The sequence below is a fragment of the Phyllopteryx taeniolatus genome, chromosome 9, assembly GCF_024500385.1.
Source record: "Phyllopteryx taeniolatus isolate TA_2022b chromosome 9, UOR_Ptae_1.2, whole genome shotgun sequence".
In the NCBI taxonomy this organism is placed as follows: Eukaryota; Metazoa; Chordata; class Actinopteri; order Syngnathiformes; family Syngnathidae; genus Phyllopteryx; species Phyllopteryx taeniolatus.
In genome coordinates, this window is record NC_084510.1 from 6,793,978 (window position 1) to 6,818,527 (window position 24,550).

The 24,550-nt window shown below is 42.0% G+C and overlaps 1 protein-coding gene across 3 annotated transcripts in view; it reads left to right on the plus strand.

Moving 5' to 3' along the window:
* Positions 1 to 21,311, plus strand: part of shq1 (SHQ1, H/ACA ribonucleoprotein assembly factor) — a 48,244-nt gene extending 26,933 nt beyond the window's left edge. For all 3 annotated transcript variants that reach the window (XM_061785120.1, XM_061785119.1, XM_061785121.1), the window contains 2 exons: positions 3,585 to 3,705; positions 20,435 to 21,311. In XM_061785120.1, the coding sequence (XP_061641104.1) occupies positions 3,585 to 3,705; positions 20,435 to 21,017 (704 nt within the window). In that variant the 3' untranslated portion in view covers positions 21,018 to 21,311. The remainder of the gene's footprint in view (positions 1 to 3,584; positions 3,706 to 20,434) is intronic.
* The last annotated feature ends 3,239 nt before the right edge of the window (positions 21,312 to 24,550 follow it).

Here is a 24,550-nt window from a genome sequence, read left to right on the forward strand (position 1 = left end):
AGAAAGGACTCGGAATTCACTTGTTAACCAGTGTATTTATTAAATGAGTCACTGATATTTGTGAGGACACCTATTAATTGATCGAGGCGATCATTTATGCCGCCTATTGCCCTCACAATCGCTTCGTGACTCCAGCACATGCACTGAGAAAAAAGAGTCCTTTGAATTTACTTCATTTGAACATGTACATCGGTTGCACATGATTAAAATGTGTTTAAATTGACATCATTTACCCCTCTTCTCCTAAAAATAAAACAGGATTTTTTTTTTGCGTGTTCTCTCCTGTGTATTAAAATAATAAATTCATTAATCAAAAAGGTATATCCACTTTGATATTTTGATGTGCTTCTATTTGAATTCAAAATATTTATTACAAATACCACACATACATTTACGCATGAACCTTTATCTCACAGGGCTGAGCGTAGGTTACTGTATGAACACATTTGTTATGAGTTCTAAACAATACATGCTGTTAACCTTGTGGGGTGATCATAGTCAGCCACGTCCTCCCATCACCCCTGAGAGAGCAGCGTCACCCATGATCGCAGCGATTCTCTCCTCGAACGGGGTGAGGCCCTCGGCGTCGGTTCTTCCGCCTTTTTTTGGCCACACTTTGGCGGTGGGCAGCTGTCCTCCGCTTCACATCCACCTTAATGTCTGACCACTTTCTTTTTAGTTCAAAGTGTGCGCGCTATTCTGTCTCCACAGCGTTGACGGCCGCACACGCGCTGTCCCATTCGCGCCTCTTTTGCGTGTTGTTAACGCCATAGGACAGCGTGCCAAAGAGGATTTACTTGTGCGCCGCCACTTCATTGAGGAACTTCACAGTCAGAAAAAATATTTTTCTTCATTACCTTGCTCATTTTCCTTTTTTTCTGATCATGCAGAGATCGGCACCTCAGGTGCAGGGTTCATTTAAATGTGATTTGCATGTTAAAATATGGGTGTGGACAGGGAGGAGTCGGCTACTCCAACATGTGCGCTCATTTCCACGTTGATTGGAATGTACGAAGGATATGCGCTTGGATTCATGAGTATGCAGAGTTTCATACATCTGAATAGTTTTGTGCGTACGACGTTTTCTGGATTTGAGCGTACACCATGTTTTAGGAGGAAATCCACGCAAGTCTTTGTATATGAGGTCCCAGTGCAATAAATACGACACTGGCTGATCTGATGAGCAAAAATGTTGCTGAAACGTAAGAGTAGCAATAGAGGATGTCTGCTCCAGAGGTGGAAGAGTCGCCAAACATTGTACTCAAGTAAGAGTACTGTTACTTGACATTAATGTGACTCAAGCAAAAGTAAAAAGTAGTCCTCCAAAAATACTTAAGAGTAAAAAGTACACAGTGCAATAATTACTCAAGTACTGAGTAAAAAATAACACAAACATTTGCAATTTACTGCATGGTGTTTTCCCAAGTTATAAGTGAGCTGAAACCCATCTAACCCTAACACAAAGTCGATCATCAAAGTGCAGCCTTGGGTGTCCTGGTGCCAAGTGCACGTGTGGACACCCTTATGCCTGAACATTGTGTTCATTATGGACAGTTCGTGATGAGCACATCAATAAGTCCAATAACAGACCACCACTCGGGTTCTGATCAGGGGCGCCGTCTCTCCCAATCACGTCCTTCCAGGTCTCACTGTCATTGCCCACGTGAACATTGAAGTCCCGCAGCAGAACGATGGAGTCCCCAGTGGGAGCGCTCTCCAGCACCCCCTCCAAGGACTGCTGTTTGGTACATAGGCACAAACAACCGTCCCCCCACCCAAAGGCAGAGGGAGACTACTCTCTTGTCCACCGGGGTGAACCCCAATGTACAGGTGCCGAGCCGGGGGGCAACAAGTGTACCCACACTTGCTCGGCGCCTCTCACTGTGGGCAACTCCATAGTGGAAGAGAGTCCAACCCCTCTCAAGAGGACTGGTACCAGAGCCCAAGCTGTGTGTGGCGGTGAGCCCGACTACATCTAGTTGGAACTTCTCGACCTCGCACACCAGCTCAGACTCCTTCCCTGCCAGAAAAGTTACGTTGCACGTCCCTAGAGCCAGCTTCTGTAGCCGGGGATCGGATCGCCAAGGTCCCTTCTTTCGGTCGTCCCCCCGCTCTCTCTCTCTCTCTCTCTCTCTCTCTCTCTCTCTCTCTCTCTCTCTCTCTATCGATTATAGATATATAGATATAGATATATCTATAGATATAGATATATAGATATATATAGATATCTATATATATATATATATATATATATGATGATATACGATATATATATAGATATATATCTATATAGATAGATATATATAGATATAGATATATAGATATATATATCTATATATCTATATATCTATTGCCATCCAATCGCAGTGTACATATAAAGAAACAACCATCGCACTCACATACACACCTACGGGCAATTGAGAGTCTTCAATCAACCTACCACGCATGTTTTTGGGATGTGGGAGGAAACCGCAGTGCCCGGAGAAAACCCACGCAAGCACGGGAGAACATGCAAACTGTGTGTCATTAACCTGCTGCTTGGAGCAACCACTCCTCTAAATGTCAGTAAACAACTTTCCCTTTGAACAAGAAAATTGTGTATTTTTGCTTCACACGATCCAAGTCCTGACATTGAGGGCAGAGTTCCCTGCATATGATCCCATGCTTAAATGAGAACCAAATGTTTGTTTAAGGTTTTCCTCACTGTGAGTGTACTCTTTATTGTGATTGGCTTAGAATGTCTTGGACAATGCCGCCTAGCTTTGCAGAGCTGGAGAATGGCATTTTTTATTTCCCTCAGCAGATTGTTGGCTGTATCAAGAGGCTATTTATGATGATTGAAGGGAAAAGTGCTCTTGCAGTTTGACTTATGAATTGAAGCAAATAATCTGTTAGAATCATACATAGGAGCCTGAGTATCCCTGCATATGTGACATTTTAGGAAGGACGGGGGTGAGAATGCAAACTATTTGTGTTGTTTTGAAGGCAAATCAAGTGAAGACATTAGTCCTGAACTAAAGCTTTGTCATGAAAAAAAATGAAGAAAATAAGCATGCATGTTTCTTCTAATTTCTTATTGTTTCTTCTACTGTACTTCTGGGAAAACATTTGCAATACTAGATGTAAATGTTAATTACCAGTAATAATTTTTTTTGACAAATGACACATTTGCAAAATGTAATTCAAAGGCTATTGCTTTATAATATATGCATTGACAGACTTCTTCAGACATTTGGTTCTATTTTTATTTGAAATCAAACACTTTTTTGACAGAAATTCTGATGCCAGTGCAATTAAACTGACAGATTGAATGACAAAAATAGAACAATCATCCTTTTTTTTTTTTCTTTTTTCCCAATGTCCCCCCCATATAATCAAATTCTTGACCAAAAACTCTTTTCAAACTGTCTGGGTTAAATTACGCACTTGTCTTAATGGGATTTTGCTCTGGAGTTCTCCACTCGTCTTTGATGTATATAACAGGCTACAAGCTTAGAGATGTGTCTTGTTTGTCAGCAGCTGAAGTGTGTTGTAACGAATAAGTGTTTTCATTTGCATGCTGTTATGTTCCTGTGTGTGTCTAGGGAGAGCCTGCATCCTCAAATGCCTACTTGATATTCACAAAGTCTTCAGACAGAATGACCCAGCCTACATACTCAATGATCTGTACATTACAGACTACTGTATCTGGATCCAGAGGCTCAAGTAAGTTCACAGATACACAGTCGTATAATGTACTGTACACATGCACAGACACACACCTTTGAGATCTTCCTCTTACAATAATTACCTTCATAGCCAGGGGAAGTGCTACTCGGTCCATGTGAAGCATTAACACTCTCGAGAAAAGGATTAGATGAGTCATTTGTCAGTGCTGTGCCAACTGAATTACCAAGTGAGCCAGACTTGGTTATCTCGTGTCAAAAGTACCATCAGTGAGTCCGGTCCAATCATTTTTCGACCGCATCACGCAGTGTGCGGCAGGTCTAAGCATCTCATTGTCGGTGTCATGTAGCCACACTCTGTGATGTGCTCCTGGTCCTGACGGCTCCTTGAGATTGTGTTTCCTCACCTGAATCCTCTGGACCCTGCCATACAGTATGTCAGAGGTCATTGTCAATATTTTTAACCTGTGCATGTGTGGGTTCGTGTCTGTCTGTCTGTGTGGACGAGTGGCGGAAATGGGGTTGATTTTAACCATGTAAAGCACTTTGTGACCATTTTATCTATGAAAAGCTTTTACAAATATAGTTTGAGTGATTATGTACTGTATATAGTGTATTGGTATGGCTTGCCAATGGAGGCAGTCAGCTGAATCTTGCTTTAACCCAGAAACACAATTTGGATTGTCCGTTACATTTGTGATGTTGTGACGCCGTTCACCGGTGAATAAAATTTTTAATCACAGCAAAACTAATGGCCCATTGTCAACCACTCATGAAAACTAGTCGCTGAACCCTGCACACTGCGTGACAGTTCGATCGCTTTCGTTCGGGTTTGTTGGTGTGCGGCGGGCGTGAAAGTACAACATTGCAATTTCACTTTGTTCAATACTTTGGAGTGAGTCTGTGTCTGCTGAAGTGTCTCATATCCTCCTGTGCTGGAACTAACTGGCAAAAATGCTAATTTGACACTTTCTTCCTAAATGATACAGATGTCATACCTCTCTCTGCTGCCTGATGTACATTTCAAAATTGTATACACATTTCATACCGTATATGAAGCTGTGAGCGCATTACTCTGTAATGAGCTCAGTTTTACTTTTGGCCCGGGTTCAGCAAAGCGGTGTGCTTTTCTGGAAAAGGTCCAGTGGAAAAATGTGCGCCTGACCAGATGCAGACACTATAAAAGGTCTGTAGGGATTCTGTGCTTCCCTACAATTACTTGCATTTTCTTTTTACATTTTTCTAAGATAAATGTGGAATTTTACTGTTAAACAGCTGAGCATGTGTGTTTAGATAGATTGGAGAAACCTCAGTTCATCGGTGGTGGTACATCTTTCTTTCCAAGATGGAAGAACAAAGAAAAGATATAGCCAAACTTTTTTCTTACTTTGGGAGCTCACTGAAAAAGTGATATCTCTGAGCTTGGTGGTACCAGAGAAACATTTCACCTTCCTACTTCTCTTTTTTGCTTGTTTATATAAAAACTGAATGTCAGTTTGACCTTACAATGTTGAGTCTTTCTACAGCCAGCATCAAATCAAATCAAATAGATAGGCACATTTTATGGACGTGGCTGAATTTTGTTCTTTTTGTTATATAATAAGTGTACCATTTCTTGACACAGTGTCGAACTCTGCAAGAAGATCTTTCTGTATACAGGGGTTGGGTAGTAGAAGGCAAATGAGGCAATGCTCCACGGTGTGGTCTTTCTTCTCCACCTTGACAGATGGTTGGTCAAGTCTTGTAGCCCCATTTATTCAGAGCAACCCTGGATCGTCTTGTTCTCGTTCATAGGCGGTTCAACTGAATTGATAACATTTGCATTTTCATGTTCTGTGCAGGTTGGTATGCTATGCATTTAGTATGGGCAAAATAACCAATAACTCGATTATAATTGATTGTTCAGAATTCTGTCGATTGTGTACAATTTATTGTTGATGAAAAGTATAGTCTTTAAACAATTGATGCAAAATGGAGTGCACTACTTGGCGAGAAATGACAGGCGTTCTTGATTTTCTCAACTACTGTAGTTTGTTGTCTAAAGAACAACAACATACACTATATTGCCAAAAGTATTCACACGCCTGCCTTGACTCACAAATGATTTTAAGTCATATCCCATTCTAAATCCATATGGTTTAATATGGAATTGGTCTTTCCTTGTTATTTTCCACTTCTGGTAAGTTGAGAGGTTTGCAACAGTTACAGGCACTTCAGCACAGCCTTCGTTATAATATGCGCTTTGTTGCTGCAGGCCTTTCGTGTAACTTGACAGATTTGATGACATATTGCACAAGCATTGTTTTGTTCTCTGCGAGATATTCTCCCGTGCAAGATTTGTCATGTCTGTACTAAATAAGTCATCTTTGGGAGCCGAGCGGAAAGATGAGATGTAATCTTATACCCCAGGTGCCATCCCCTGTATCAGACCTCTCAGATGAGGCAAGACACGATCAGTCTCAAATGATGGGATACAGCAATTAATGTTTGTTTGTAGGCCTAGGGGGCTTGATTTATTTAATCTCCTTGTCGTCCCACATGCATTTCTTCTCATAAAGTCCCCGACTGCAGAGGCATCAGGCTCAGATTTACAACCTCGTAAAGACTTCACTGTGATTTAAGCCAAAGGGCAGGCCCTCCTTTTTACTCTCACACACTCGCATGCACACAGTCAAAACAACGAGTCAACCCTGTGCATCGAATTAAGAGTGCTGACCTAAACAAATTACTGCTCATATTATCTAAACCTGCGGCACGGTGGACGACTGGTTCGAGCGTCAGCCTCACAGTTCTGAGGACCCGGGTTCAATCCCCGGTCCCGCCTGTGTGGAGTTTGCATGTTCTCCCCGTGCCTGCATGGGTTTTCTCCAGGCACTGCGGTTTCCTCCCACATCCCAAAAACATGCATTAATTGGAGACTCTAAATTGCCCGTAGGTGTGAATGTGAGTGCGAAAGGTTGTTTGTTTCTATGTGCCCTGCGATTGGCTGGCAACCAGTTCAGGGTGTACCGTGCCTCCTGCCCGATGACAGCTGGGATAGGCTCCAGCACGCCTGCGACCCTAGTGAGGAGAAGCGGCTCAGAAAATGGATGGATGGATGGATTATCTAAACCTTGTGAAACTCCTGAACTTCCTGAATGTAATACAAATCTTTCAACAAAGCTTTGAATGCAGCGGGCTGCAGCGCTGCTCAACTGCACACAAGTTGTCTCACTTTGCTCTTTGCCTTCCCTCTTTTTTCCCCCAATAATGGTTCCCCACTGTCGTATTTATTGGGCCAATTCCATTATTGCAGACTAAAAAGACAGAACACGGTCAGTTTATTAGTGAGATAAGGGTTATGGGTTCAAATGAATGCTTACTAATGGTGTCTTTTGAGGAATGCTAAAATGTTCTGTTTTTCTTTCCCCTTTGTTTTTTTGATGGTAGATGTGTAAACAGTACACTTATGCACTGTTCCACGGACTGGAAAATTATCAGGAAATGGCTGAATACATTTTCACACCATAACAGCAGAATATACAGATCCAAAGCGTGAAGTGAGCACTCTGCAAACGCCACAAAACTAAATCTATGTCCAGATTTATATATGGAAACAATAAAGAAACTTTTAGAGACCTGCCTTTGTATTTTAGAAGTATGGAGAAGTATGGCTCTTGTTTCGTCCTCCTCTACTTCCTCTGGCTTATTTATACAGAGTCATACAGAATTCCTAAAACTGGGCAAATCTTTGAAGTCAAGCATAGGGGTCAGTGTCTGCTTAATACATTGGCAATGTACCACAAAGACATTTTATGTTGTTCTGTTTATTATAGATGGATCCACAGGGGATGAGATGAGTTGTAGGAGCGACCAGAGGGCTTTTGTCAACACTATAAATGAATAACGCAGCTTCTCTAGCTCATGTTTGCGTCAGCACTGGAGGAGATCTGAGATGCCCAGTGGGTTAAAACAAAGACATGGGATCTCCGAGCTTACACAGACAAGTAACACAGATTTCTTCCCTGCTGGTGCCACTCCAACTTTTTGTCTTGAGCAGACCATCTGTAGACAAACTTCAGTGCTGCCAAATGTTATGGAATGTCCGTATTTTGTTACGGAAATCACTGAACGTTGACTAGTTATGGTCGTAACACTGATTGTAGGAAAAACAATCTAATAAAATCCAGCATCCACATTGAACAGTTCCTTGGTGGACGCTATTTTATTATGACCCCTGGCTGCCAAGCCACAAGGCGAAAGTTCTCTTTGTGTCCGGTGTCAACACATTGTAAGTCACTGATCATCACCTCCATGTCACGAAGCGTGGACGAGGAGTGGATAGGCGAAGACGATGTCAAAGCCTTGCTAATTAGTAAGCTAGTTTTACAAGCATTCGCAAAACATCAAAATGAGTGATTTGGTGAAACAATATATTTTAGGTCTGGCGGGAACTGCGTTTTCGGGGAGAGAAACCAACTTTGAGCAAAAAAAATAACAGGCCAATTAATTCGCGTTTAGAGATATAAATATAAAATAATACACGCCCACACAGGACCCCGGGTCTGAACCGGAAATTAATTAGTACGTCACTGCAGACGTCACTTCATAATGTGGTCAGGCTAAAAGTATACAGAAGACGTACAAGTACATTGCACCACATAGAAACCAAAACTCTTTTCAAAATAGAGTTATATAGTTTATAACGGAGTTCATTTTGACGTTTGAGATCTGATTAATATGATTTAATAGATTTAAGACATTAATTGACAGAATTGTCAAAGGCGAATTAATCCACCGTCTATAGACATATTTTTGTTGATGGCACATCTAAATCTCATATACTAGTACTTTGATTCAGGGTGCAACTGCGTCCAACATTACAAAGTTCATGTGATTAAAATATTCAAATATTGAAGACATAATTTATTAACAATTATGATTATGACTGTCCCATGGTAACGTTCTTGACAAAATTTTGAAAATTGGAAATCCAGACAAATTGTTCTGGAAGTGAATTTTTACAGGTTGGCAGCTCTGAGACTTACACATTAATAAAATTACACACATTACACAAAATAATTACCCACTCCAATTCCACTTTAAATCCAAATTACAGTAGTTGTTTGTTGTTTCTCAAATGCCCTTCTTACAAGCTTCCAAATTTTATACCAGAGAAAAATTCTCATCAAACATTCAAAATATCCAAGTAGTAAGAAATTATTACTTGGCTGTTCAAATGCCTTGTAATGCATTGTGTCATTTGTTATTTCATCAAGTGTCTTCAGGAACAAGGAAATGCATCATTTTATTCAACTGGTGTTCCTATGAAGTGATCAGAATATTTATAATCTGCCCATAATCCACGTGCCCCCCACATTGTTAGGTGGGCTGTTAGGTTTCTTGTCAGTTCACAACCAATCTTTGAATGAGCTTGGTTTGCAGCACACATATCCATCCATTTTCTGAGCCGCTTCTCCTCACAAGGGTCGTGGGAGTGCTAGAGCCTATCCCAGCTATCATCGGGCAAGAGGCGGGGTACACCCTGAACTGGTTGCCAGCCAATCGCAGGGCACATACAAACAAACAACCATTCGCACTCACATTCACACCTACAGGCAATTTAGAGTTGTCAATTAACCTACCATGGATGTTTTTGGGATGTGGGAGGAAACCGGAGTGCCCGGCGAAAACTCACGCAGGCACGGGGAGAACATGCAAACTCCACACAGGCGGGGCCGGGGATTGAACCCCGGTCGTCAGAACTGTGAGGCAGACGCTCTAACCGGTCGGTCACCGTGCCGCCTGCAGCACAGATAATCAAAGTGATCAACATTGGCAGCTATTCTTCTAACGCGTATACTGTATTTACATGAATACTAGAAGTGTCTCAGTTAATCACCGGGTGCATCATCCTCTTGAAATAAATAAGCACATCGCCCAAATAGATGCATCTTTTTGTCCTCAGAAAAAAAAAACAGGTGGCAACTCTATAATCACCTCAATCAAGAGTTAACTGCTGAGCCAATTCGAACCATGTTGCTAACAAAAACAGCAGCACTTATAAAGGCATATTAACCATCTCTCAGATGGGCCCAATTCTGGAGTCCTGCTGGCAGTCACTCATATATTGTAAATGAGTTTCCTGCACAGTATATAAAATCTGATCTTGCGTTATGTGGCAAAAGCATCCTTTCCGGTGATTAGTTTTCCAGTCACCTTTGTTCTCACCTGAGAGTTTGCATTTTTATGTTCCTGTAGTGTTTTCTCGATAATAATGCTTGTAATATGTACTATTTTAATAATTTGTGGACAATATAATTATTATTATGAAAGTACATTAGAACAAATAAACAGATTTCCCTTAAAAGGCAACTGGTTCTCTCTGCAGTTCAGTAGATAAACTCCTGTAGGCACTGCTATAAGGAATATGCATGAAATTAATTGCATAAATGGATCAGAATTAAATTTATGAAATGATTTACCTCAATAGGTCCTTATTTGTAACACCAATTTGTGAAAGTTGGAGCTGACGACAGTATAAAAGCCAGGTAAAACCAAAGTTTCACCTCAAATAAGAAAATCTACACTTATATTTGTATAACAGTGATGTTTGTAGTGTAACTAGTTTTGTTTTGCAGCTTGAAGCTGGAAAACAGGCTTGCAGATCGTCTTCCTCATATCTGAAACTCCAATGGGCTTCCGTTTCAGTAGTCAGTCACAGCGATAGATCACATCTCCCCACATTTGCTTTTATTTCCCAGAGAGTGAAAGGAAATCGGGTCCTCAACTGACATGGATTTATACATCTGAAGACACACTTTATCTGAAATGTTTTGAAGAGCACAGGCAGACATGCTGAATACGGTTCTCATTCATTGAACACAAAGACGATGAAAGGATTGTCAGACTGTAATTGAACTCAAATACACAGACACTGAACTTTCTCTCTCTCTCTCTCTCGCACACACACACTCCACCCATTTTTATTTAAGCACTTTGGCAGATGGAGGCATCTTTGTCTTACCTAAAGTTTTCCAACCTAGAAAGAGCCAGCTCTTCTCAGTTTAATGAAGGCTAGCCACAACAGCAGTGTAGTAATGACTGGTTTGTGTATAACGTTAACCCTCCCCCTCCTGGACAGAGCTTTTGTATTCACCACAGGCCAAGCTTCTCCCACCACAGAGCAAGAGAGGGGAGGAAAAACAAGGTTGCCTCTCCAATGCTAACTCAATAATGACTTCCCACGGGGGGAAGAGAACACAGGGCAGTCTTTGAAGTGGCTGTTCTGCAGGAGCCTCTCCTGCCCCACTCGCACTGTTGGATACCGCAAACAACCCCCATTCAGACTTTATTCACAAATCATCAGTGAAGTCTACCTTTATCATGTGTGGTTTTTCTTCAGACTTTTGTCTATTTGTAATAAGTTGAGTTGAACTTTGAACTCGGTTCGTCTAGTCTTTATAGGCTACAAAATGTTCTGAATGCACTTACCAAAGCTGTGGTTTTCTTGCTACACAGGATCATTTCCTTTTTGTCAAGTGATTGCATATGATATGATCGTGTATATTGTTTCGGCTGACCTGTCAAGACCTAGGACTCAAAATCTCACTTACTGCCCATGTTTTGTCAGTTTGCAAGGCTGAATTTATAGTAGCTGGCAAGTTTTTTTGGTTTATTTGTTTGGTCAATGTATTACATGAATAGCCCATTAGTAATGCCTGAGTGGAGTAATGCCTAGGCTGCTTGCCTTTTGAACCTTTTAGGGGAATAGTCAGTCCTGACCAAACTAAATAGTTTGTAATGTTTTGTATGTCAGTTTACTTCTGTGTCACTTCTGTACTGACTTTTTGTTTACCTACATTTTCGGCACATATGCATGTAGGTTGTTTCTGGTGTTCAGCAAATGTAAGCACGGTGATACCAGATATGGGTGTTTTGAAACTAGATGTTAATAGATCGGGTAAAGCCAACAAATCGAAATCAGGCATTAAGACCTGCAGTGTAAAACCAGCCCAAGGGGCTGGGGTATTCTTTCACCGCTCCACAAGGGGCAGCACCCTCAGCAAGGAAGCCCAGACTTCTCTCTCCCTAGCCACTTCCTCCAGCTCTTCTGAGGGGGTCCCGAGGGGTTCACAGGCCAGCGTCCTAGGTCATCCCCGGGGTCTCCTCCCGGTGGGACATGCCCGGAACACCTCACCAGGGAGGCGTCCTAATTAGATGCCCGAGCCACCTCATCTGGCTCCTTTCAATGCGGAGGAGCAGCGGCTTATCTCTAAGGGAGAGTCCGGAAACTCATTTCGGCCGCTTGTATCCGTGATCTTGTTCTTTCGGTCACGACCCAAATTGTTTCTACAAAGTTAATTATGTTAAGGGGTCTAGTCCTGGATATCTTTGTCTATGTAGTGTGTATAGCTTCATCCATTAGGTGTTTTACTGCTGTGGTTAGTACCATACCACTGTGTCAAAAAGTGACAGCACAGATATGAAACACAAAAATTGTCAAGTACCAAACAGAACCAAGCATTACTGCTTGGTGGAAACTTGACTTTTGAAAGGATAATGTAGACAACAGTGTTATAGTACCAATATTTCTTCAATGTGTTAAAGCAGTTAAATATTGTCTTTTAGTTTGATTCAGTTTGTCTCTACAGAATATGAATCAGCGCACCTACTCTGAGATCTCTTTACATAGTCGCTCAGTCGTGTTAATTAATGCACAGTTTAAGATGCCTAAAAAGGAAAAAAAAAACACTTCTTCAGAAAAAAAGGAGCCTATTAGGACTGCGTATTGAAGGGGAACAGTTGTCGGACACAGCAGTAGGTCAATTGGACTACAGTGGGTAACAGGAGCTGAGTGTGAAAATGTAAATGACAGCAAAGGATTTACTCGCAACACACGCGCACACACACACACGCACACACACACATACACACACACACACACCACCAGAGCTCAAATCTGTTACTTCAACTTGAATGGACACAGTCTGAATCTTAGTGACCCAGAGAGGTCAGCTCGTAATCACCGTGGCAAAGGGGGCAGCACGTATGGCCAAATTGCAGTGTTAGTTTTTTGGGGCACTGAGACACCATGGCAGGCATTTCCGCCATGAATACGAATGAATGTACTGGCAGTAGCATCGTTATGCACAATAGAAGCCTGCTTGGACTTTCAACAGCAATAAAACACTTTCTCTCACTGGACTGGAGTTTGTGTGTTAAAACTATAAAACTGTAGCTGCAGGACGGAGGCATTGCTTTTGTTGATCCACTCTGTTTAACTATTCTCTCTCTGCAGTTTCAGTAATAATTTCATTTATAGTTGGAGGCAGAGGGCATTGTTGAATCTCAGGCCTGATTTACTAAGATCCCAAATAGCGTGCTCTAAGTTGCATGTTCACTCTGCCAGACTGCCTGTGCTGTTGGTGGACATGTTGATTTACAAAGACTCTGATCTTTTACTAAGATTCCAAATAGTAGGCACTAAAATGCGTGTTCACTCACTATGGCAGATTGCGTGCGCTGTTGGGACCACCGTATTTAAAAAAAGTTTTGCGCTTTAGGTACAGTCCCCTCCAAAAGTATTGGAACGGCAAGGTAAATTCCTTTGTTTTTGTTGTATACTTGAAGTCATTTGGATTTCAGATCAAAAGATGAATATGAGACAAAAGTTCAGAATTCCAGCTTTCATTTCATGGTATTTTGTTTGAAGCCACCCACTTTTCAAGTGAGCAAAAGTATTCGAACAGACATGATTAAATGAACTTAAAGTGAATAACATGTAACTCATTCCCTGCCAATGCCGTGCACAGACGTCATTAAGAATCCATCTATTCCCTGCCAATGCCGTCTAAAGACGTCAATGGCGTAATGGGTGGGGGAGGGTCTTGTGCAGTTTATGTGTGATCGTCAAGCCTCTGGATAACTGCAGTGAGGATTGTCACCCTGTAGGGGGCAACAATACCTTGAGGTGAATGTCCCTCCCTCAGAGGAAGAAGAAGGAGGGGGGCAGGCGGGGTACAAGAGACAATGAGAAGAGAGAAACATAATGAAAAAAAATCTTTAAAAAAAAAAAAAAATCTTTCGGTACTAGAAATTTATTGCGCCAAGGGAATAAAGGCTATCACGCAAAATGGCGGCCCATACATATGGCGAGATGCTCTCGGCCGCTTGCTGCCTGATCGTCTGCCGACCAGGATTTGGATAAATGGGATCCAGAATCGTCAGCGAGTGAACTCCCTTTTGGATAGCCAGGCGAGCTTCCTCCGATGAAGATCGACGAAGTCCGGCGAAGACGAAGGTAACTCGTTTGCATCTCGCGTTAGCTACATTTAGCGAGCAAACACGCTCCTTCAATCCTTGTTACATAAAAAACATATTTAGTCCCACTAGTTCACATTAAAATGTAACCTCTGTTGCCAGTACTGATTTTAATTTTCCATTTCATCCATCTTGCAGGAATTCAACACCCGCGGGTCGAGCATCTTTTAGGATTGCGCAGAGGAAAAGTAATGTTGTTTTATTAACCCTTGCAAAACACGTCATCAATAAAAAGTATTCTCTAGTAATGGTATGTATTTTTTAAAACTTACAGGTTATGCATCCAGCAGACGTTCGACTCCCATTCCAGTACGCAGTGCAGACAAAAAAAGGTAATTGAAAGCTTTTTTTCTCCACGTCGCATGACAGCATTTTCAACAATGTATTTTTATAGTAATAGTTATATTTCCAAACTGCACAGGTTCTGCTTTGAGCAAAAGTAGTGACTGGTTTCAAGGAGAATGACAACCACACAAGATCCCATTCAATGCCAACAGAAGAATAAAATAAGATGTGGATAAAACTTTGCTAGATTTTATGCGCAAGGTAATAAAAACCTGGACTATCAGTATAGGAGGAGAATTTGCAAGTGTGGGAGGCCCATTTGTTCATGCATTTTTGTTTAATGTAAATTCTGTACATTGTTATACTTGTAAATAAATTATTATTCAGTCAAAAGTACTTTCTCAGTGTTGTTTTATGTTCAGATGTTTGAGATTTTCACTAAAGAAAAAAAATATTGGTGTGTCAAAGTCATTGTTCTGCTTGATGTGTCTGCTTTCACAAAAAGGCTGTTTTCTCATTTTTTTCCCTCCAGAAACAGATTTGGCTGAAAATAGCCTATATTTGACTGCTGATATAAGCTGGAGACAAACCTTTTTTTCTGATGAAAGAAGAGAGTTGATCTTTCATTTGGTGGTTTTGGTGTTGTACATCGTCATAGTGCATAATATTCTGTGGGGCTTGGTAAATCGGTGAAAATGCCTGGCAGTCTAGGGGTTCCCTGCTCAGGAAACGGCTGGCAGTGAATTAGTTAATATTTGGCGGCATAACCCTTACTTGCAATAACTGCATCAAGCCTGCGACCCATTGACGATCAAGAAGGCGGCGCGTAGATGGTATGTTTGAACCAAGGGGCACGCTGACTACATCATCACCGCATGTGACTAAAACGGACCAATCACGAGAGATGATCTCTGTGGCGTTCTACGCGCAGCAACAATTTTTGCCGTGTGCGCGTCAAGTCTCTTAGAAGGGGCCGTGCGGGCCAATGTGTCGGTCACATGATGCAATGCGGGTGTTGTGGGCCGCGCGAGCTCGGGAGTATCAAGAGGCCTTAAGACCTTTCCTCTTTCCCCCCCAATTAAGTCCTTTGTTTTGTTGGCAGTATGTTTTGGGTCATTGTCTTGTTGCATGATGAAGCTTCTCCCGATTAGTTTCGATGCATTTTTCTGTAAACTGCCAGACAAAATCGTTTTGTAGACTTCAGAATTCATTCTGTTGCTACCATCATGAGTTACTTCATCAATAAAGACTAGTGAGCCCGTTCCAAAAGCAGCCAGGCAACCCCAAACCATGACATTACCTCCACCATGCTTCACAGATGAGCTTGTGTGTTTTGGATCCTTTCTTTCTCCATACTTGGCCTTTCCATCACTTTGATAGAGGTTAATCTTGGTCTCATCAGTCCATAAAACTTTGTTCCAAAACTTTCGTTTTGTACAGAGATGCTCATCTCTGTACTTTGGAAAATCCAATCAGGCCTTCTGATTGTTTTTGCTGATGAGTGGTTTGTGTCTTGTGGTATGGCCTCTATATTTCTTCTCTTGGTCTTCTTTGAACAGTGGATTGTGTTACCTTCACCTTCTGCCCTGTGGAGGTTGGAAAAACATTTTGTCTGGCAATTTAAAGAAATATGCGTCCAAACTAATTGAGAGAAACTTCATCATGCAACAAGACAATGACCCAAAACACACTGCCAACACAACAAAGGACTTCATCGAAAGTGGAAAGTTCTTAGACTGGCCAAGTCAATCACCAGACCTTAACCCAATAGAGCATGCATTTTACCTCATGATTAGGACAATGAAGAAGGACACCCCCATAAACAAACAAAAACTGAAAGATGTTGCAGTGAAGGCCTGGAAAAGCATTTCAAATGAAGAATGCAACAGTTTGGTGAAGTCAATGGATCGCAGGGTTGATGCAGTTCTTGCAAGTAAGGGTTATGCCACCAAATATTAAATGTTATTCACTTTAAGTTCATTTAATCATGTCTGTTCCAATACCTTTGCTCACTTGAAATGTGGGTGGCTTGAAACAAACGGTGCTCTGTCCTGAGTTGTTTAACACATGTAGATGTAAATACCATGAAATGAAAGCTGTAATTCTGAACTTTTGTCTCATATCTTTTGATCTGAAACCCAAATGTCTTCAGTATACAACAAATAGAAAGCAATTGACCTTGCCGTTCCAATACTTTTGGAGGGGACTGTAGCTCTGATGGTTTTCACCATGGAAAATTTGGGACAACCACGCAAGCGCAAAATGAAGTTTGAAGTTTTCGTGGAAGAGGCAAACAAACGTATAATACCGTTACAGAAAAGGAATCTATTGCTCTGATAATTTCTAGGAAGCCGGCACCCGCATTAAAGCGATGTTTTATTTGATTTAACTCGCCCCGAGTGCATGGCAATCGGCTGTATCCGCTCATCCTGCCTAACATTGTGCTTAAAACTTGGCACAGGACACCTGAAAACAGCTCTGTGAGAGGCCAGAAATGTTTGTTTCTGGCATTTCAACAATGTCGACACAAGCAGAAAAGATCCATTCTCTGAGGCGCTGCTCATTTTGCCTGCACCTCCCCCTGCCACAATAGCCGTAGTCATGGTCACGCACAGCGGAGCGGGTTTCCACCTGCCTTTCAGACAGGGTGTTGAAAGATGAAAAATCAGCCACTGCAATTCATCTCAGGTTTGATAAATCACATTGCGCTTATTTGCATTTACTCCTCAGAGAAGATGCAAAATGAACTGCTTGACTTTTGGTATACACAATCCTGGGTCCACCCAGTTAGTACATGCAAACCTTTAGTTTATCAGGCTTTTATTTTGTCTGGCAGTGAGAGCAGTAGTTGTGGAGTGGAGCCAAACTGCTTGCATCAGCACCACTCATTTTCCTAGCTGTTTAACATTCCTTCACTTTTATTGAGCGTCCTCTGCCAATTCTGATCTATTTAGTCAGTAATATTTGGATGACAATTGGATTTGGTTAATTGACCTAGCATTTGTAGTTGATTGTCTATTAAGTAGGCAGCGGCAGGCACTCACTCGAAAACATTAAGGGAAGTTGTGGGATTTTATTAATTATTATTGTATTAATATTCTTTTGTTTTGGCAAATCTTTCTGACAGAATAAGTAAGGAACCAATCTTGTCTTTGTGGGGTTTTATTACAAGAAAGAAGAAATCTTTGCAAAGAGAGGAAAAGGTACTAGTCGTCACGAGTTGTTACCCCTGACTGAAGAGCAAGCAAAGACACACCTTCATTATATACAAGGGAGAGAGTCAGAGAAGAAAAGGAAAGAAAACAATTATCTTTGTCCAGCTGCACTCAAACTTATCTTTATCGGAATGGGTACATGCAGAGACTGAGAAAAACGGCTCGTAGTCACAACATGGCCCGGAACAGCTTGTACGCACAACATGGCCGAAAACCAGCTAGTAGTCACAACATGGCCGGGGGACACATAAGTAATGTGCTGACTTAAGGCCTCTTTATACTCCCGCGCTTGCGCGGCCAACATTGCCTGCATTTCATCACGTGAACGACAAATTAGCCCGCGCGGGCCCTCTGTGTAGCCTGACGCGCACATGGCAAAAATTGCTGCGCGAAGAACGCCGCGGAGATCATCTCTCGTGATTGGTCTGTTTTAGTCACATGCTGTGATGACGTACTCAGCGTGCGGTTCTACATACCAACTCTGCCGCCGCCTTCTTGATCGATTTTGCAGCATAATTAAACGTTTCATCTGGTCACCTAGGTCCATTTTTTCGAGCAGACACTGTTCAACGGTCGCCATTGTTGCTTTGTTCCTTGTTACTGAAAGGAAAGTAAAAACACCTACCGGGAAAAAAAAATGCAGAGGAAACTCCACCCTGTGGTGTCCTACCCAATAACAGCTGTAGCGACACCCCCAACTTGGAGGTGAACTGCAGTACATTTTCAAAACTGCGCGCGTGGGTTGCGCTCGAGTATAAAGGCAAACTACGCGCGGGACAACCGCAGTGATGTCAGCGCGGTCGCCGCCCTCGCGACTGTAAAGAAGCCTTAAGAGCTATGGAACAGTAATACATGTGAAGGTTGTATAAAACTAGTAAAAGTAATATGTGGTACATACAGTGGGTACGGAAAGTATTCAGACCCTCTTAAATTTTTCACTCTTTGATATATTGCAGCCATTTGCTAAAATCTTTTGTTCATTTTTCCCCCCTAATTAATGTACACACAGGACCCCATATTGACAGAAAAAAACGGATTTTTGCAGATTTATTAAAAAAAAAAGAAATATCACACAGCCCTAAGTATTCAGACCCTTTGCTCAGTATTTTGTAGAAGCACCCTTTTGAGCTAATACAGCCATGAGTCTTTTTGGGAATGATGCAACAGGTTTTTCACACCTGGATTTGGGGATCCTCTGCCATTCCTCCTTGCAGATCCTCTCCAGTTTTGTCAGGTTGGCTGGTGAACGTTGGTGGACAGGCATTTTCAGGTCTCTCCAGAGATGCTCAATTTGGTTTAAGTCAGGGCTCTGGCTGGGCCATTCAAGAACAGTCACAGAGTTGTTCTGAAGCCTCTCCTTGGTTATTTTAGCTGTGTGCTTATGGTCATTGTCTTGTTGGAAGGTGAACCTTCGGCCCAGTCTGAGGTCCTGAGCACTCTGGAGAAGGTTTTCGTCCAGGATATCCCTGTACTTGGCTGCATTCATCTTTCCTTCGATTGCAGCCAGTCGTCCTGTCCCTGCAGCTGACAAACACCCCCACAGCATGATGCTGCCACCACCATGCTTCACTGTTGGGACTGTATTGGATTGGTGATGAGCAGTGTCTGGTTTTCTCCACACATACCGCTTAGAATTAAGCCCAAAAAGTTCTATCTTGGTCGCATCAGACCAGAGAATCTTATTTCTCACCATCTTGGAGTCTTTTAGGTATATTTTCTTAGCACACTCCATGCGGGCTTTCATGTGTCTTGCACTGAGGAGAGGCTTCCGTCGAGCCACTATGCCATAAAGCCCCGACTGGTGGAGGGCTGCAGTGATGTTTGATGTTCTAGAACTTTCTTCCATTTCCCGACTGCATCTCTGGAGCTCAGCCACAGTGATCTTTGAGTTCTTCTTTACCTCTCTCACCAAGGCTCTTGTCCCCCGATTGCTCAGTTTGACCGGACGGCCAGCACTAGGAAGGGTTCTGGTCGTCCCAAACGTCTTCCATTTAAGGATTATGAGGCCACTGTGCTCTTAGGAACCTTAAGTGCAGCCGAATTTTTTTTGTAACCATGGCCAGATCTGTGCCTTGCCACAAGTCTGTCTCCGAGCTCTTCAGGCAGTTCCTTTGACATCATGATTCTCATTTGCTCTGACATGCACTGTGAGCTGTGAGCACTGTGAGATCTTCTATAGACAGGTGTGTGGCTTTCCTAATCAAGTCCAATCAGTATAATCAAACAGACCTGAACTCCAATGAAGGCGTAGAACCATCTCAAGGATGATCAAAAGAAATGGACAGCACCCGAGTTAAATATGAGTGTCACAGCAAAGGGTCTGAATACTTATGGCTGTGTGATATTTCAGTTTTTCTTTTTTAATCTGCAAAAATTTCAACAATTCTGTTTTTTTTCCTGTTAATATGGTGTGCTGTGTGTACATCCATCCATCCATTTTCTGTATCGCTTATCCTCACTAGGGTCGCGGGCGTGCTGGAGCCTATTAATAACAAAACAAAAAAAACTTAAATGATTTTAGCAAATGACTGCAGTATAACAAAGAGTGAAACATTTAAGGGGGTCTGAATACTTTCCGTTCCCACTGTATGAAACATACATTTTCCAACTTACTTTTAAAGAGATTGATGCTGTTTTGCAAAAGCATTTTATAGAGTCCAGATTAAAAATGTATTTTCACGTACAGTGAACCCCTACTATTTGCAGAGGATGGGAACTTAGCCCTGCCATGAAAAGCATAAAACCGCAAGCAATTGAGACACCCCAAAAGGTTTTAATTGCTTAAGAGATGCCATAAAATGTGTAATTTTTGTCATAGAAATAATGAATGGTAAAATTGGATAAATATCCATCCATCCATGAATTGTATTATTTCCCGAGTCGAGATACAGTATGTGCTTGTTGGACGCATCTTGCGAATTAAGAGCCCTGAATTGAGTCATTAAGTATGTATATTTAATTTCGCAGGTCGAAGAAGTTGTCAGCTTTGGCCGCTGCACTACAAAAAGTCTCCCTACAGAAAAAAGATTTGGATTTGGACATTGAGGAGCTAGAAGAGGCAGCCACAATGGTTGTTGAGGAGGAAGACGGAGCTTCCAAGAGTGCTTCAGAATATCACACCAGCAGCCATTCCGGTGACAGCAGCAGTTCGGAAGAAGACGACGAGTCTGAAGTTGAAGGGCAAGCTCATGCTGAATCCGGGGGAGGAGAGTCATCTAAGGACAGCCCTCTCAACCCTCAACACACCTCCGCCGTCTGCGTTTCCATCCAGCAGGAGCGAGCACTCACAATCCTGTCAGCGGAGAGCAAAGTCGACACCCTCCCCCAAGCCCCAGAAGGCGCCAGACCGCTCATCCAGGAGCTTGGGGAGCTAAGAATCTCTCAAGAATTTAATGGAAGCCCTAAAGCAGAGAGAAAATGTTCGCAGCAGAGCGTCGTGTCATCAGGAGGGAGCAGCAGTGGGTCTTTATTGGAGTCGAGCCCTCACAGGAACCCGCTGCTCATTGTTCAAAAACAGGAAGATCCTCATACACAGGACGTTATCTCATGATGTGCTGATTGAAGACTATTTTCAAATGTAACCTCTGTGTAAGTCATCTAATGTGATTGACTTTCATGTTCATTACAGTTCTGTTCTGTACTGTTCATTACTGATTTGGTGCATATTTTCAGATTTTAGATTTTTCATCTTTTCTTTTCGTTTACTCAGCATGTATATTTGATACTGTAGTTTTTTTTTCATCGGACAGTAGTTGGAACAAATGCTTTTCCTGCCATATGTTGTTTTACTATTGCTGGCTGTCACTGTATGTGCAGGACTTATAATAAATAGCTATTAAATACACCTTTTGGAGTTTGTGGTTCAGAAATTTTGGGCACCTTTTGTTTTTGATTATAACATAATGAGAATAAATAGCCAGTAGGAATTTGACGTGTAGACAATATTTCACTTTTATCTAGTGACTGCAGGTTGCTAAGAAACCCTTACAAACAATCTTTGGATGAGTACAGTAGTCTACAGAGAATTCAGTGTTACACAATAGTCAATTTTGGTTGCTGTTTGTTGAACAGGTATATTACGGCTGTGAAGAGTGTTGCGGAAATAAATAAATAAAACTAAGCTGGGTACGTATTAATGAAAGTGTTTCTTTTCATTTTGAAAATCATTAAAATCTTATTTAAGACTGAATTGGAGACTATTTCGGTACCTGTCAGAGCAACCTCAAAGTAGCTAATAATGCTAGCGTAAGAAAAGCTCCATCCACTTCCTAAACATTGACTGAAGTGGAAAACTGTGTCGGCACTAAGCATGCACGAGTGATTGATTCATCCGGCATGAATGGAGGAGCTCTGTCGACACAGCTCAATATCATCGGTCTCGTACCGGGTGAGAGAAAACAAACATGGAAGCACATGTCAGCTAGATAGATGGGTGCTACTGAATGGGAGCTGTTTGTTTGAGAGATAAGAGCACCCCAGGGCCCGAGGTAGCTGTGAGATAGAGCTGCAGAGACAAACTGACACTGGTAGTGGTGCAGCAACCACGGGGATAATACATTGTGTGGATGACTGTACTGCCTAAAAATACAAAAATGACTTATGCGGCTCAGATTTTAATCCAAATATGAGCTGCTTTGGATGTAAAAATTTACATTTTGAGACATTGTGAATGATGGAAACCACCAGTGATGATTTGTTCCCAGGAATAATGAGGGGCAGTCAAAAAGTAATGACCCCAATTTTTCTCAAGATTTATGTATTGCAATGCATAGAAATAAAACCCCAGAAAGTAGGGATTTTTCCCGTTTTCTCAGCACCGACTGTCCATCAATGAACAAGGGCATGTATGCCACCCTTGTAAAATTCCATAGACTGCGTTTTTTTTTTTACCCCTTTTTTTTTTTTTTTTTTTTTGACCGATTCCTTATCTGGCGGCACGGAGGTCGACTGGCGAGCACATCTGCCTCACAGTTCTGAGGATCCGAGTTCAAATACGGCTTCACCTGTGTGGAGTTTTCATGTTCTTCCCATGCCTGTGTGGGTTTTCTCCAGGTACTCCGGTTTCCTCCCACATCCCAAAAACATGCATGCTAGCTAACTGAAGAGTCTAAATTGTCCATAGGTGCAAATGGTTATTTCTTTATATGTGCCCTGCGATTGGCTGGCGACCAGGTCAGGGTGTACCTTGCCTCTCGCCCGTAGATAGCTGGGATAGGCTCCAGCACGTCCGCGACCCTAGTGAGGATAAGCGGGACGGAAAATGAATGAATGAGGATTCCTTAACGTGTTCATCATCAGAGAAGTGCTGACACCTAACTCCTTTAAATGTCCAAAAAGGTGTTAATCTGATGGTGCCAGATCGGGTGTATGTGCGAGATGGGTGATGGTTGTCCACCCAAAGGAACTTCACAAGCTCCTTTCTTTGCCACAGAGGTCACTCAAAGCAGGCACTTGTTCTTTGGCTTTGATCCTGGACACCCACTATTTTACTGTGCAATAGCCTATTGCAGTTTATCCACGCACATTTTACAACCTTTTGAAAATGTTTAGTGGTGGTTCCCCTTCGAAAGCAAAAAATTCAATCACAGCTCTCTGCTTGTGACGACATCCAAAAATTATGTAATTTCCAAAAATGGCTGCCAGGAAGAGGACAGGCTGAAACAAAACTTTTTTTTTTTTTTTTAAATTTAACAGCAGACATGGAAACCATTTTTATTGACCATTTCTGAATTTGAAGTTAGGTAATTTTGTGTTGTGACATAATCCCTAACATTGCTCCATCACTTAATAAATTTTTAACATCAAAATCTGTAAACTAATGATATAATTGTAGGTGCATTTCCTACATACAAGATGTACTAGCGGACCAGCTCTTGGCGTCGATGTTACGTGTGCTGCCCGGTTCCGCTGGGACCACAAGCAGGGTCACGACCCGCAGCACCTCAACACGAAAATACAAAAGACCAGTGCAACAAATACGACACGGGCTGATCTGAAGAGCAAAAATGTTGCTTCAATGTAAGCGTAGCAATAGAGGATGTCCGCTCCAGAGGTGGGTAGAGTAGCCAAATATTGTACTCAAGTAAGAGTACTGTTACTTGACAATAATGTGACTCAAGTAAAAAGTAAAAAAATACTTGAGTAAGAGTAAAAGGTACACAGTGAAATAATTAATCAAGTACTGAGTAAATAGTGAGTAACTTTAGATTTTTTTTAACCACAGCAATAACATCAAAAAATAAAATACAATGTGAACGTGCAAATTCTGATGTTGTTGTGTGAGTGCGTGTGTGTGTGTGTGTGTATGCACAGCCAAAACTACAACAAAACATCTGCAATTTACTGCACAGTGTTTTCTCAAGTTATAGGTGGGCTGAAATATCCACGTTTGGGCAGACAGTGCCAGACACATACTACAATACATGAAAGGTGTTGTTTTTGTTCGTTTAAATGTAAACATGAGTAGCGGGTCGTTGCCTTCATGGTAATGACGACCTTCCCAACATGGTGGCCACGTAGGCACAATAATCAGCCGGGCTGGTTTATCTCGTGTTAATACCTATGCCCGGGAAGCCCAATAGAACACGTTGTGTGAGGTCATGTGACTTTCTTGTGTCGTTTGATTGGTGAACTAGATTTAAACATCACTTGCGCTAAAATTGGATTAGAGCAAACGGCGCCCATTGCGGAAGTCGAAGTCGTAGTCTCGCGCACGAAATAGTTGACAAATATGCAACAATTGATAAATAAAAGTAGCGAGTGACACTTAAATCATTGTCACGGAGTACAAGTACCGTTACTTCTTAACAGCAGAAGTGGTGGAAGTGTTTTTTCTGGTCTCGTCAACTCATTTGACTCCTGTGTGGTCCCGAGCGCACAGGTGGAACCTCAGGCCGATGCGCTCGCATATTAATCCGCCTCGGCGAAATATTGAGAAATTATATCTGTGTGTGGATGGTGGATATGTGGAATGGATCTAGCTGCCTGTGTTCAAGGAGTACGCAACAGCAACGGCGACACCCCACCCCCAGGAAAAACTCATTAGATCTATACGATTCACGTAAATGGCTTATTTTGAGTTCA